General features: G+C 43.3%; 1 protein-coding gene across 1 annotated transcript in view; it reads right to left on the bottom strand.

The window, feature by feature from the left end:
* The window catches only part of LOC137562325 (uncharacterized), a 228,780-nt gene that overhangs the window by 164,739 nt on the left and 48,778 nt on the right, over positions 1 to 15,263 (bottom strand). The window contains exons 5-6 of the mRNA XM_068273662.1: positions 13,748 to 13,907; positions 8,840 to 8,946 (exon numbers count right to left, since the gene is read on the bottom strand). Of these exons, the coding sequence (XP_068129763.1) occupies positions 8,840 to 8,946; positions 13,748 to 13,907 (267 nt within the window). The remainder of the gene's footprint in view (positions 1 to 8,839; positions 8,947 to 13,747; positions 13,908 to 15,263) is intronic.

Genomic DNA, 15,263 nt, shown 5'->3' with positions numbered 1-15,263 from the left:
GAGACAGCTGTAAAGAGCTAATTCCTGTCTGTGAACATTGTTACATTGTGGCAGTTTGCCCAGAGTACCGCGGTACTCAGAGCTTCTTGTGGGAGGGGTTTCAGCACAAAATCAGTCATACAGCGCCCCCTGATGGTCTGTTTGTGAAAATCATTATATTTCTCATGTAAAAGGGGGTATCAGCTACTGATTGGGATAAAGTTCAATTCTAGGTTGGAGTTTCTCTTTAAACTGTAAGTACTACAAGGAGCTAGGAAGGTCTGTCAGGAAGTGCAGTGTGTGAGGGGAATTCCTGTTGCTGAGGTAACCAACACACTTGCTGTCAGCAAGCTCTGAGTAAGGGGGGAGGAGCCCTTCACACATCACATCTAGTCTGCACTATCTGTAGAACTGCTAATGAGCACTTCTTATCTGCAGCAGATAAGGAATGAATTTGCACTTTTCTTAACTGTAGTGTAGCTCTAGAAATCCACGCTTAACTGCCGCTATTACATAGGCTTTGGGAAGTTTCTTACTATCATGCAGAACTGTTCTTCTGCTGGTTAGAACAGTTTTAGAAGAAAAAACTGTCGGTAATGCTTTGATAAATCTGGCCCAGAGACACTCAAGAAGATTATTAAAAGAGAGCCAATTACTTCTATACACATGATACGGTGGTTTTAATGAAATGTGTATTGTGGAAAGTTTGGTGTCGGGTTGCCTTCCACTGAGCAGTTTATTATTGTAGGGTATAACGATCTGTGTCAGCACACAGAGAGAATCTGATTATTGGCGATCTGCAGTATCACCAAGAATGCAGATATATACCTGATTATGGATGATCGGCAGAATCACCAATAATACAGATCTAGTACTAACCTCTGGACACCTGTATGTAATCGTGAGTGTTTGGTGTAACAGTATGACTTTGAGTAACGCACCTGCTGAGCAGGTGATCTTAGGCAGTATGGGCAATACTGCTCTTAGAGAGTACAGAAACCTCCCAGCAGCCTGAGACTCTCCAAGGGGTGGAGTCAGGCTGAAGGTAGGAAGTACCAGAGAGTGAGTGACACCTGAAGGTGGATGTCACTGACAGATTTGGAGACTATCTCTTAAGGGGAGAGATAGCTCTCGAGGTCGGGCAAGCCAGGTCGGCAACACACGGACAGACAAAGTACAAAGACAGAAAGCTGATTCGGTATCCAAGACAGGCAGGGTTTGGCAACGGAATATCAGATATGCGTGGTACCGAATCAGAGAGCAGAGGAATAGTCAGGAAAGCATTAGGTCATAACAAATATCAAACAATGCCTAGTCTTGGGTGTGAGGTCCGTGGTCTCTACACCCTGGAACTAGTCTGATGTATAACAGAATGATAACACAAGTTCCCTAATCTTGGGTGTGAGGTCTGTGGTCTCTACACCCTGGAACTAGTCTGAAGTATAACAGAATGATAACACAAGTTCCCTAGTCTTGGGTGTGAGGTTCGTGGTCTCTACACCCTGGAACTAGTCTGAAGTATAACAGAATGATAACAATAGAAGTAATCTGGCTCAGTGTGAATTCCCAGGTCCTCCTGGTTCAAACACACTGTTGGATCTGACTAAGGTCTGAGTGCTTCCACGTAGTGTTCGCAACGGCAGACCACTTGTGAGTGGCCAGCAGTAACTCTATATAGAGCAGCGCTCTCTGGCCCACCCCTAAGTGATGAACCAATGGTTACCAGCTCTGAGGTCAGCTGACCAGCCTGGTCAGCTGATCCCTCCTTGGCCATCATAAAAGTTCTGCCTCTCAGCATTCCTGAACCTATGTGCACTAACAGACTCAGCCACACCAGATGCACGCTGCTGCGTGCAACCCGCCTTGCTGTCCATACATGCGGCGGCTTTTCCGCGTTCTTTCTGATTATCAGACGCACGCTTCCGCGTGCAAACCGCCGCGCCGGGCGCGGAATCAGCCGCCTTGCTATCAGCACACGCGGCGGCATTTCCGCGTTCTCTCACATAGGGAAAAGCATATCTATTTGAGGGACCTTTTCATTTTTTTTTTTCATTTCCCGCACTGTTTTTACATACTACCTCCTCTCATTATTTACAAAGTTGGGTTCTTGCTGAAAGCAGGGGTTTTCCAGTAATCAATCAATGGGACTGAGAAAGGGCAGCAAACAAAAAGTCCTTTCCTGCATATAGGATTGCCTTAGTTCAATCTTGGTGTAATTTGCGTTCTTAAAACAGAAGGAAACTTGCAATAATTCAGCTATAAGTGAACCCACAATGCACCACTACTGAATATGCAAATGATCTCTTTTCGCCCCTGTAAGCCAGGTGGGCATCCAGAACCGCTGGTGTATAGCAAGCCTATAGCTTTAAATTTTACACAACCTTAGTTCAAGCAAACCATATGAAACCAAATGAAGTGCAACGTTTTCTTTACTCTATTCATACCCAGAAATAGACTCTCAGAGGTGCTCCTTTCATTTCTAGAGAAGGAGATTTTTGATTAGGCTAGATAGGTGGGTTGGGTTAAAGTCAAGGGTTTGAAATCTTAAAATCAGATATGGACAGATTTTCAGTTGCTGATACCCCAAGCCCGACAGACCCCCATATTACTGGGTTCTAAACAGACGTGCATGACAATGAGATGATGCCAAGTTTCTGCCTCAGACATGAGTGGATGTTACAGCAATCTCTAGGGAGGATAACTGCTACACTTTACCACTGTCATTACAGTAGTCTTTAACTACTTAAGGACCAAGCTAATTGAAATGTATGCCCTGTTTTAATGGCAACCTGGCAGCCAGGGCGTAGATTTCAATTTACCGCCGCATTGCGATTTCGCCGTTTTCGGCGCTCCTGCCGCCTCCCATTGCAGCTCACTTGCTCTGCCTGTCTCTATGACAGCAGAGCCCTGAGAGCCTGTCAGGAGCCGATTTCATTGGCTCCTGGCCGTGTCTGTCAATGTAAGCAACTCCCATAAGCTTACATTGATAGATGCGGTCAGGAGCCAATGAATGCGGCTCCTGACAGGCTCACATGACTCTGCCGTCATAGAGACAGTAGAGTGGGAGTCCTGAGGATCCTAGCGTGCGACGTGGATGGCAGTTGCGGCAATTCATCAGTATTGCGTTGTTGTTGTACCAGCGGCCGTTGGTACGTAAGTGGTTAATTTCCTTTTTCGGTAACAGTTGTAGGGTTAAAAAATTAAACCTACTGTTGAATGCAGATGATGTGTTCTGATCACACTGGCTGCACTGACCCAGAAGGAATATGCAGATGAGGGGTTCTGATCACACTGGCTGCACTGACCCAGAAGGAATATGCAGATGAGGGGTTCTGATCACACTGGCTGCACTGACCCAGAAGGAATATGCAGATGAGGGGTTCTGATTGAACTGGCTGCACTGACCCAGAAGGAATATGCAGATGAGGGGTTCTGATTGAACTGGCTGCACTGACCCAGAAGGAATATGCAGATGATGTGTTCTGATCACACTGGCTGCACTGACCCAGAAGGAATATGCAGATGAGGGGTTCTGATTGAACTGGCTGCACTAACCCAGAAGGAATATGCAGATGAGGGGTTCTGACCACACTGGCTGCACTGACCCAGAAGGAATATGCAGATGATGTGTTCTGATCACACTGGCTGCACTGACCCAGAAGGAATATGCAGATGAGGGGTTCTGATTGAACTGGCTGCACTGACCCAGAAGGAATATGCAGATGAGGGGTTCTGACCACACTGGCTGCACTGACCCAGAAGGAATATGCAGATGATGTGTTCTGATCACACTGGCTGCACTGACCCAGAAGGAATATGCAGATGAGGGGTTCTGATCACACTGGCTGCACTGACCCAGAAGGAATATGCAGATGAGGGGTTCTGATCACACTGGCTGCACTGACCCAGAAGGAATATGCAGATGAGGGGTTCTGATCACACTGGCTGCACTGACCCAGATGGAGTATGCAGATGAAGAGTTCTAATCACACTGGCTACACAGACTCAGAATGAGTATGCAATAAGTGTTCTGATTGAACTGGCTCCATGCTTATTGCACATATGTGACTTTGGAAGCCAGCAGAGCAACCGGGAAATGTTTACAGTATCATTCTATAAGATGTTAACCTGCCTGTGGTATCAGATACTATGCCCGAGTGCTAGTGGTCGTAGTGGCTGCCCTGTCCACCTGACTGTAATTTCTACACAAACACAGTTACTACGGGGATTTAGTTTTTAATTTAATTGCAGAACAGAACCAGGGAAGGTTAAGAGGCTTTTATTGAGCTGGAGTTGAACTATAAAGAATATATATAAAAAGAACACTACATTCCAGAGGGCAAACAGTACTGTAACTGGCACCAAGGTTTAGCAAACCCTAGCTTATTTGATATTTAATGAAAGGAAACCTGACCTCTATCCATGTACTAGTCTATTTGCTGCCTCAGTAATCCCAGTACATAGGTATAAGCCGGAAGAAAGAAAAAAAGTACCGTCACCTAGTACGGGGGAAGCAAATAGCCACAAGAGATAACCTTACACAGTTTTAGTTTGTTTTTCTATTATGCATTATGTAATTCGATCAGTGTATATGCCGTCAACGGAGACTGAGGTTATTTTCTGATGTACAAGATAAAATCTGTTCTCTGTGCAAATGATGAAGTTATTTATAGCAGCCACTGAGTTTAACACAATTTCATTTCAGTGCACTGGATTTTCATGCATGGCTACATCTCTTCACATGCCTGCAGGCGGGGCTGAGAGGACCATGCCCCGAAACAAAAATATTGATGAGTCCTCAAAAAATCATTTGCTGTGTGTTTTCAATTATTTTGATTGCAGGAAACATTTTTAAGTAACCTTTATTATAACCTTTATATGAGAGGGAACATTATATGGCAGAGGAAATAAAAAGCCAGCCTGCGTTGAAGAAGAGATGTTTTCATGCTATGGTTTGGCTTACTATTTGAACATTAGCAGTGCCCAACTAGTGGGAGCTGCTGACTGCTCTCAGCTGTGGCTTCTTTTTAACATTTAATAGATGATATATTCTTCCCATAAAGCCTGCTGATGAGCAGAGGTTGTTGACTGTAAAATAATTAGAACAAAATTAAATTCCAGACACACATAAAAAAATTACAAAGGCCACCTCCACCTTATATTACTTGTCCACTGACTACTTAACCACTTTGCATCCAGACCTTTTTTCCCACTTATTGACCAGAGCAGTTTTTACAGTTTAGCTATGTCCTTATTTAATGAGAAATAACTTTATCCCTACTTAGGACACAGAAATGAAATATATATTTTTTTTTCAAGACAAACTAGACTTTCATTGTATGCCATTTTTCCCCCTCGAACAATTTTGTTTTCTATGAATTTTAATGGGAAAACAAAGAATAAAATAGAAAAAAAAACATTTCTCAGTTTTACCAATTCCAGTTTAAAAATAAAAAGTGCTACAGTAGATAAAAAACACAAATTTTGTTTGGCTATTCTTACTGCTTATCACAAAACTTAGATTATGTTCCGGTCACAATTTATGGTGAAGATATTTGATTCTGAAATAATGCTGCAGAATGTATTTTTCACTATGAAATTAGAAAATGGTAAAAATCAATCTCATTAGCTCAGGAAACATATATTCCCATTCACCAATTAGTGCTGCATCAGATAGTGCCAGAAATGTGCACAGGAGCAAGCTCAATCCTGCACAGCACTGCTTCTGTACAAGTTAGTAGATCTACTGACTTGTGGCTTAGATGAAGTCACAGAGGACGTATATCTACTGACTTGTGGATAAAGTGGTTAAAGAGAGATGAGATGGGGGGTATAGGATGACTTACTTACCTGAGTCTTCTTCCAGCCCCCGGTAGTCTTTCAGGTCCCTCTGCGTCCTCCTGGTCCCCCTCATTCTGTTGCTGTTACCCCAACTGGCTGAGTCACTGGCTACTGCATATGTGCTGTCCCAGGCCGTACACCTCCTCGATTGCACTCGGGCTGAGAGTGTTCTGTCCATGTGCAGTTTGTATAAACTAGTAACTGTGCATAAGCAGAATGCTTCTGGCAATGGGAGCGCAATTGAGGAGGCTCGCGGCTGGGACAATAGGTGGGTAGTAGCCTTTAATTTGTCTGACAGAAGCACAACAGAGAGGCTCCGGAGGACACGGAGGGACCACCTGAAAGACTAAGGGGGCTGGAATAAACCCCAGGTAAGTAAAACTTACTTATCTTTTCCTCCCAGGTCTCAGGTTCACTTTAACCGCATCATGCCATGGGCTGAATGCATGTGTACCTGCAGTGGCAGAATAGATGTTTATATAAGCGTCCTATTTGCACTAAAGATACACAAAAAGGATATTTGTAAATGCTCATTTTGCAGGAAGTGGTTAAAGGGGTATAACGAAGGAATAGAAAACATAAAAAGACTGATTTCATGTCATTCCAATTTACACCTCACTAAAGCCAACTAATAAGACTGCGGGCTGCAGGACAAATGATCAAATTGACTTATAATGCTGATCCATTATTCTGATCTGGTCAGTCTTGCAGCAGTGAATGCATCTGACATCCACAGCCTAAGAGGTAGTTATTTACACTAAAAAACTTTGTGACGTACACATACCATAGATGATGTATAGTGAATGTTTAATTTATAGGGCCTTGTTAGGGGCTAGAAATTATAGCAGCTCTTTAAAGATCTGTAATAGCAATTTTGGTGCAGGAGGGAGATTGCTTGGTGCCCCATACAACACACTTTTTTTTTGTTTAATAGGCTTGTTTTCTCCAGGTTATGAAGCCAATGACATCCATAAAGAGAAACGTAAGTCACGCTTTAAAATGTAGTAGCACGCTACAAAATGTAGCTCGCATATTTTTGCTTCCTGGAGATCGGCAGAGATTGACTGGAGAAGAGGCAGGGCTACTGCACATAGCTCTGCCTCCTCCAGGATGCAAAAATATGCAAGCCCTGGAACTTTGCTGGGCTATTTCTGGGCCATAAATAACTCGTTCTGCCGCGGGAATGCGGGGAATCAGATTAGAATTTAGTACTGAAGATGGCTGCATAAGGAAATAAGGTAAAAAAAGAGACTTCATTGTCTCTTTAAGGGGAAAGAATGGGTTGGTGATAGGAGGGAACATCATGGCAAGCATGTCTCTTCCCGTCTGAAAACTTACCTTTATCAGTTAAACAAGGAAATGAACAAACAACGCACAGAGGTATGTGTGTCCAGCCTCTATACTTACCTTAGATAGCTTTACCTGGGGTCAGGTATCCTTAAAATATTCTCGGCCTTGTGTGATGCAGTTTATTTTTACAGATGTTAAACTCAAGACCTGTCTCCTTATTTTATGTGAGCTGCAAGAGTTTCAAATGTGCATGATTGCAAGCAAGAAGGAAATGAAGAGCACCAATCTGTGCTGTTTACAGAAAACGGAAAGTCCCAATATAGTAAGATGCCCTAGTGATTGTACCAGTGGCATCTGATGCATAAATGTATGTGAACATAATTTTTTGCCTTAAGTATATGCACACATGCATCCTCCCCATCTCCCATTGTGATTGGTTGTATACAGGTATGAGACAGGTCTACAGTTTGCACACATGCACAGTGACTTTACTATTCCCATCCATAGTGTTAGCAAGCGTTCTTTATTTACATTAAACAGCTGTTAGCTGTTAAAAGCTGCCACCCCTATCACTCGCCTGCCTGGGCATCCTACAATACAAATCTAACTTCCAGTTTCCTCTGAGCACATTTTGGGGTACCCACTGGCAACTCTTCTCTGTTAATCTTAACCATTTAATGGCAATTTAATGGCCGCTACCACCGCCATTACCGTCGGGATCCCGTGCTGAGTGATTGGGGAAGAGGACCGAGCGGTCCTCTACCCAATCGCACTGCCTGGAGTGAATGGACGCGACCGCAAACAGCGGCCGCGTCCATTCATAAAAACAAGAAATGTTACAGTTTAATAAAGAGTAAAAAAAAAGTGATCACTTCCTATACGGGAGAGTGTTCACTAGCGCCATCTTGTGGCCAAAAAGTATATTACACATATATATATATATATACACACTATTCATAAAATTAATAAAATAACACTTCCAACCCTCCCCCCCCCCCCCCCCCCCAAAAAAAAAAACACTTGTAAATAAAAATCAGCTTAAAATAAATAAATAAATAGTTGCCTTAGGGACTCAGCTTTTTTTAATCTATATTTTATGGGGGAAAATTAATTTTAACTTATTATATAGGGGCTGGTCATTATGGCCAGAACAAAAAAAACTAAACAGAAAAATAACACCTATATTTCAAAATAATATATTGTCGCCATACATTGTGATAGGGACATAATTTAACCGGTTTAATAATCGGGACAACTGGGCAAATAAACGGTGTTTGTTTTAAACACACGAGAATGTTTAATTTTAAAACTATAATGGCTGAAAACGGAGAAATAATTATTTTTTTTTTTTTTTTTTTTCCCATCCTAAACGCATTTAGGATAAAAAAATTCTTAGCAAAATGTACTACCCACAGAAAGCCTAATTGGTGGCGAAAAAAACGAGGTATAGATCATTTTCTTGTGATAAGTAGTAATAAAGTTATTAGGGAATAAAAGGGAGGAGCACTGACAAGTGAAAATTGCTCTGGTCCATTAGAGTAAAAACCCTTGGGGGTGAACTGGTTAATAAACAATTTGGCCCGCAACTTAGACTTTTTTTTAGATTTTGGCTCATTATGTGATTACGTTTGAAACCACTAAAATATATCTAAAGAATGAATGAAAAAAAATATGGATTACTATTTCAAAAGCAATTTCTTAGAAATAAAAAAATATTTAATAAAATTACCTTCAAAAATGCATGAATCATTTGTAGAGCACATTGCTCCGGCCTCGGATAATTGGCCCATCCTCCTTTTGGTATATCTTTGTTGAAATTCTGTGCAAGCTCACGACCTAAGAAATTCATCATAAAGGAAAAGTAGTACAAGTGCATTTCCAAGTAAAACAAGGAAAGAATGCTCTACTTGTAATACCATCTACAATTTATTAAAATGTACTACTAAATAATTTATAGAATAAAGGGGGAGTATTATCAAAATCAGTGCATGAAAATTAGAGCAAAAGTCCTATCAATCAGGGGTGTAGCAATAGGGGTTGCAGAGGTTGTGACCGCATCGGGGCCCTTGGGCCAGAGGGGCCCCCAAGGGCCCTCCCTCAACTACAGTATTAGCTCTCTATTGGTCCTGTGCTCATTATAATCACTTCTATAGATACTTTGAATAGTGGTAATCATTAACAAACTGTTCCCCATCCCCTTCTTGCACCTCTGATACTGTAGTTGCCATTGGCAGGTTTTGGTGCGCCATCTCAATTGTTATGTAGAGTGCTTGGGGGCCCCAATGTAAAACTTGCATCAGGGCCCACAGCTCCTTAGCTACGCCACTGCAATCAATACTAATGTTTTACTGAAGTTCACATTAAGTGGCACTGTAGTGACATATAGTAAAATGCAGTAAATGATTCAGGATACCAATTTTTACAGAAATGTTCCTAATTTCAGCACTACGTATCTTGCCAGCGGCCGCTGGAGAGTTACGTAGAGAGCGCACTTCACTTGCGCAGACTGGCTGCGACTGGCTGAAGTAACTGGAGTCGAAACCGGAGCTGCAGGCAGAAGAGAACAGCGGTGTGGGAAAGATTTGTGCACATGAAGCTGAAAGAAGCCCCAGGTATGTATAAATCTTTTATTATTTTTATGTCTCTGGTACACTTTAACCCCCACCTGTGCACAATAAAGGTTATTGCTAAAATATGCTCTGTTGGTAGCTAAAGGCAGGTTTAGGAAACACTGATTTAGAGTAACCAGTCAGGGTTCAGTTGTTGAATGAAAGCTTTTGATAGATGGTTATTGGCAAGTCAGCCGACAGTACTCTAAATACTGGAAGTACTGTAGATTTTACACATTGCATCTAGATTCAACAGTCGTCTTCTCAGTCACAATTCTTCATACTCTTAAGCAACCTGTAGTCTGGGCATCAAATGGCATGATATGGAAAGCACACACTTTCTATTATGATTGGCCAATCATTGGCCAATTTTACCACCTCCATGTAGTATGAGGGTTTACCTACGCAATCTGCCCATAGTATTTGGTATCTGTTGATCCTCATATTACATGGAGTTGGTAAAATTGGTCAGTGATTGACCAATCCTAATTAAGAATGTGTACCAGGCTTTAGAACGTTTAAAATCTGAGGGCTAAAACACTTTTAAACATGGTACACAAATCCAATTGTGATTGGCCAACAATTGGACAATTTCACCACTTCCATGTCATTGGCCAATCAAAATTGGATGTGTGTACAAGGATTCAGAGAAGCGTCCCATCATGGTGAAATGACATATCTAAGGTAAAGATGGACTGCTTCCCAAAGAAGCAGGAGCAGTGATGATTATCGTGGCTAAACAAATAAATTGGACTTGTCACTGGTCCCAATTGATTGTGTTAACTGGCTACTTCCACATTTCGTATTTCTCTGCACTCGAATTACACAAATAATTTCTTCATGTAGCTGCCAGCCAATCAAGGTGCAGCTGAGAAGTCTACAGAGACTGAAGGAACATGAGACTGAATTAGCAGTACATTCATGGGGTTGCTTATTACATGCTGAGCAGTTCGGGCAACACATCAATCACTGCTAAGCTACTCCTCAGAGACATGTGTTTGCTCTTTACTAGGAGTCTTCTTGGAGTGTCCTGGCCTGCTCTATTTGCAAAAAAACGTTGCCATAACATTGCCCTGCAATGCCCTGGCAGTATGACATCCCTGCTCGAGGCATTGAAGGGAAGCTGTACTGAGAGAAAAATGCCAACTTGCTTCACTTTAAACCTGCTATTGCAGTAACACTGGTCCCTCTGCCTTAAAGAGACTCTGAAGCGAGAATAAATCTCGCTTCAGAGCTCATAGTTAGCAGGGGCATGTGTGCCCCTGCTAAAACGCCGCTGTCCCGCGGCTAAACGGGGGTCCCTTCACCCCCAAACCCACCCCCGCAAGACTTGGTCGCGAAGTTGGTCGTGAAATATCTCTTCCTGGAGGCAGGGCTAACGGCTGCAGCCCTGCCTCTAGTCGCGTCTATCAGACGCACATCGTCGCCTCTCCCCCGCCCCTCTCAGTAAAGGAAGACTGAGAGTGGCGGGGGAGAGGCGGAGGTACGCGTCTGATAGACGCGCATGAGGCAGGGCTGCGGTGGTTAGCCCTGCCCCAATGCGGAAGCGCTCCCCGGCTGCACGGAGGGGCTTTGGGGGTGAAGGGACCCCCGTTAAGCCGCGGGATAGCGGCGTTTTAGCAGGGGCACACATGCCCCTGCTATCTATGAGGTATGAAGCGAGATTTATTCTCGCTTCAGACTCTCTTTAAGCTATGTACACACATGTGATAACCATCAGCTGAAAGGGCTGATAACAACTGTTACAGCCAGCGATCGTTATGTGTGTACAGTGACCACCGATAAACATTGCTTGGGCATCATTAAGGATCCCGCTCTCCAATGGGTGACTGTTCTCACATGTGTGTACCTAAGTTTAGATTACTTCTGAACCTCAGACCCCCAAAACATACATAGTCCATGCAGTTAGTACCCTGGCTAGGAATCCAACCTGGGAACCAGTGCTGTATGGCAATGGTGCCATCCCATGCCACTGTGCCGCCCAATTGCAATAGAAGCTGCTTCCTACAATATTCTCTGGTCAGATCCTGGCAAGAGAAACCCAACGTGACTGTAATGTAATGGAAAATCTTCCACAACCAAAATAGCAAATCTAGAATGACCATTGTCATTCTATAATAACTGCACGTTATTACAAAAACACAAAGGGCTCTATTCATAAAAAAGTTGTGGCGAAAAAACTCCTGGAGGGAAAATACCGCAGCGGTATTTTAGACTTCTGGGTGGTCATTCAAAAAAATGTTGCCAGCTGCGATGCAAGTGCGGAGATCTCCCGCTGAAAGCTGGTGGTAAGCTGTCGGAAGGCATGCGGAAACACATCAGCCGGCAGAGTCCCTCCGTGCACTGCTCTCTCTGGGAGGTCTGTCCCATTCACTTTTATGTAATCTGCAAAATCAGTGGAAGCGGTATTTCCCGTCCACATACCGCTTCCTCTAAACTTTATGAATGGCCATTTTGTTACTTTTTTCTAAATTAATCTAGAAAAACACTGGAGAGGGCGGAAATTTCTCGCTCTGCTGGGGGATTGTAGATTTTCATGCGGGAACAGCTTTTATGAATGCCCACTTTGCTAAATGAACGGGAAAATCCGCTGTTTTGAGCGGAAAACTTGCAGTAACCTTTTATGAATAGAGCCCAAAGTAGTGCCAACAGTCAAGAAATTACTTTCTCTAGCCCACCCCAGAAAAATGGTAATTGAAATTGTATTACCATATATTTTGTGCTAATTCTCCTGCAAAATAGAGGATGGACAAACATGTTTACTGTTGGAACAGTTACTTGTGAATAATGACCATTCGCTCATTCATGGTTATCGCAAATTTTCGTGTAAAAAATTTGCATTTGCATTTAACATTAAAGTTATTGGCCGCTGACTTAAAGGGACACTGTAGGGGGGTCAGGGGAAAATGAGTTGAAGTGTGGGCGTCTAATGGTCCCCCACAGACATCCTGTGCCCGCGCAGCCACTCCCCATTGCTCAGGCCCTGCCTCCGGTTCACTTCTGGAATTTCAGACTTTAAAGTCTGTAAACCACTGTGCCTGCGTTGCCATGTCCTCACTCCGGCTGATGGCACCAGGAGCGTATTCAGCAGGCCCAGTATAGTCTGTGCCTGCACCGTGCGCTCCTGGTGACATCAAGGGAAGCGAGGACACGGCAACGCAGGCGCAGTGGTTTTCAGACTTTAAAGTCTGAAATTCTAGAAGTGAACCGGAGGCGGGGCCGGAGCATCGGTGAGTGGCTGCACGGGCACAGGATGTCTGCGGGGGACCGTTAGAAGCCCCGGGTAACTTCAACTCATTTTCCCCCGACCCCCCTACAGTATCCCTTTAAGCAGTTAATAGCAAAGAATCCCACACATGCTAGAATCGCCAAATTTGCAGGGTACGTTAAGGAGAACAGTGGGAACAAGGGGAAAAATTACTTTAATGGCAGGCAAACTTCTGAAACCTTCAGGGCATCTCTGCAACCACAATGTCTTTAAAAAGGTGGCCAAAAACCGCGACAGTGGCATGGCAGAGGGGAAGAAATGGCAAAAGTCACCTAAAAATAATTATGTTGCCTAAACACTTTTTAAAATGTTTTATTTTAAAGAAATGTCCATGGCCCCCGACTTCAGCAGTTAATAGCAAAGCCCCCATACGTGATAGAATCACACATTTTACCAAATAATAAGAAGAAAAAAAGCATTTATGTAAAATACGTGGTTTTTTTTTGCATAACATTTCGCCATTGAGCCCTCACCGCCAAGCCACTGTCTGGGTTTTTGGACACTCTGTACGCCTTTTAAATGAAATTGGTGCTGCAAAGATGCCCTGAAGGTTTTAAAAGTTCGCCTGCCATTGAAATCAATGGAGCTCATTGCGAACAATCATTTTGTGAATTTTTGTGGTGAAATAATGTTGTGATATTTGACAATCTGTATAGAAGAACTGAATTTGTCAATGTCAACAAAACTGGCTTCATCAATATACAATGTTTATATTAACTGCTGACTAAGTGCAGAAATGAGTTGAGGAAGAAAGTCTTACCTGGAAAGGGATTCCAGTCTATTCTGTCTGGTGAGGTCTTCCTTTCTGGAGGGGCTTGTAAGCATTCTTTATTGGATAATGCATCTAACCTACTAAGGAGGGATGAAACTGATTTTGATTCCGGTTGCTTCTTCCGTGAAGGGCGTGGCACTGGAGTCCACTAAAATAAATAAACACTGATGTTAAAGTACCCCTGAACCACTTTATAATAAACATACTTTTAATGCTGATTTATTTTGTGGTGCTGTGACATATGTGTACTTTTAGAAACAATACAAATTGCCTGGCTGTTTGCTGATCCTTTGCCTCTAAAGGGGCCCATACACCTAACGATTTTCCCGTTCCCATCGATTCCAGTCGAGCGTCCGTGCGGAAGATTTTGCTTTGCCCCCCAAACATTAATTTGCTCAATTGGGAATTTAGCCCGGCCGTCCGCCTCCTCTGCTGTGTTTCCTGGTTCTTCTGACTGGAACGCAGACAGAGCCAGCGAGGAGAACAGCACGTCATCGGGGGGAGGAGCGCAGCAGTCATGTGACTGCTAAGTCACATGACCAGCCGCTCGACAGCATCTAATTGGTCCTCTTCTCCGAGTTCACTCCTCCTCTTGGCGTATGACTTCATACGCTGAACTCAGAGAAGTTTATATGCCATGCCAGCCCGCCATTTCAGTCGGAGTCTCTGAGACAGTCACTATTGTGTGCGCTGCTGCTGAGCTGCTCAGACACTTACTCTCACTGGTGCTCCTTTCTCTAACTCTCTCTCTCGCTCTTTGAGTCTAGCGCTGGACTTCTGTGCTGGCCTGGCTGCCACGATTAGATAGAGACAGACAGTGTTGTACAACAGACTGTGTTTACTGAGTACTATGCGCTGCGTGCTGCCTATGCACCTGTCACTACAGTTACTGTAGTGTTTTCGCTATATTCACTACTAGAAGATTCTCCTCCTAAAAATATTTCTGTATTGCAGCTGAAATCCTGCAGTTATCTGAAGTGCGCATAACCATTATCGTCCTCCTCTTTGCTGTGAAAAATATGCAACAGCATATTAACCTTTATGCCTTGAGACATTGCCACCAGCAGTGCCCAGATTCACCAGGATGGTCTTGGTGGTGATCCATGGATTCTTTTTCACCTCTCTCACTATCCTCCAGGGCAGCACAGGTGTCACTTTTGGCTTCCAACCATCCACCAACCAACCACCGTCCTCTGAGATTTTCCACAGTTTGGAACATCTTGTATTTTTTAATAATACTTTCAACTGTAGCCACTGAAACTTGAAAACATATAGAAATGGCCTTATAGCCCTTTCCTGACTTGTGAGCAGCCACAATGTGCAGCCGCAGGTCCTCCTCACTGAGCTCCTTTGTATAAGTCATGACTGTCCACAAACCTACTGCAGAGAGCTGCTGTTTTTCACCTGTTGAGTTTATTAAGACAGCTGTTACCAATTAATCAGGGTAATTCGGATACTTAAGAATAGCTTGGAAATTACTTGCTGGTTGAATAAAAGTAACTTT

Source organism: Hyperolius riggenbachi, chromosome 3, assembly GCF_040937935.1.
Source record: "Hyperolius riggenbachi isolate aHypRig1 chromosome 3, aHypRig1.pri, whole genome shotgun sequence".
NCBI lineage: Eukaryota > Metazoa > Chordata > Amphibia > Anura > Hyperoliidae > Hyperolius > Hyperolius riggenbachi.
Note: the sequence above shows the minus strand (reverse complement) of the source record. Positions and strands in the feature narration are given on the sequence as shown.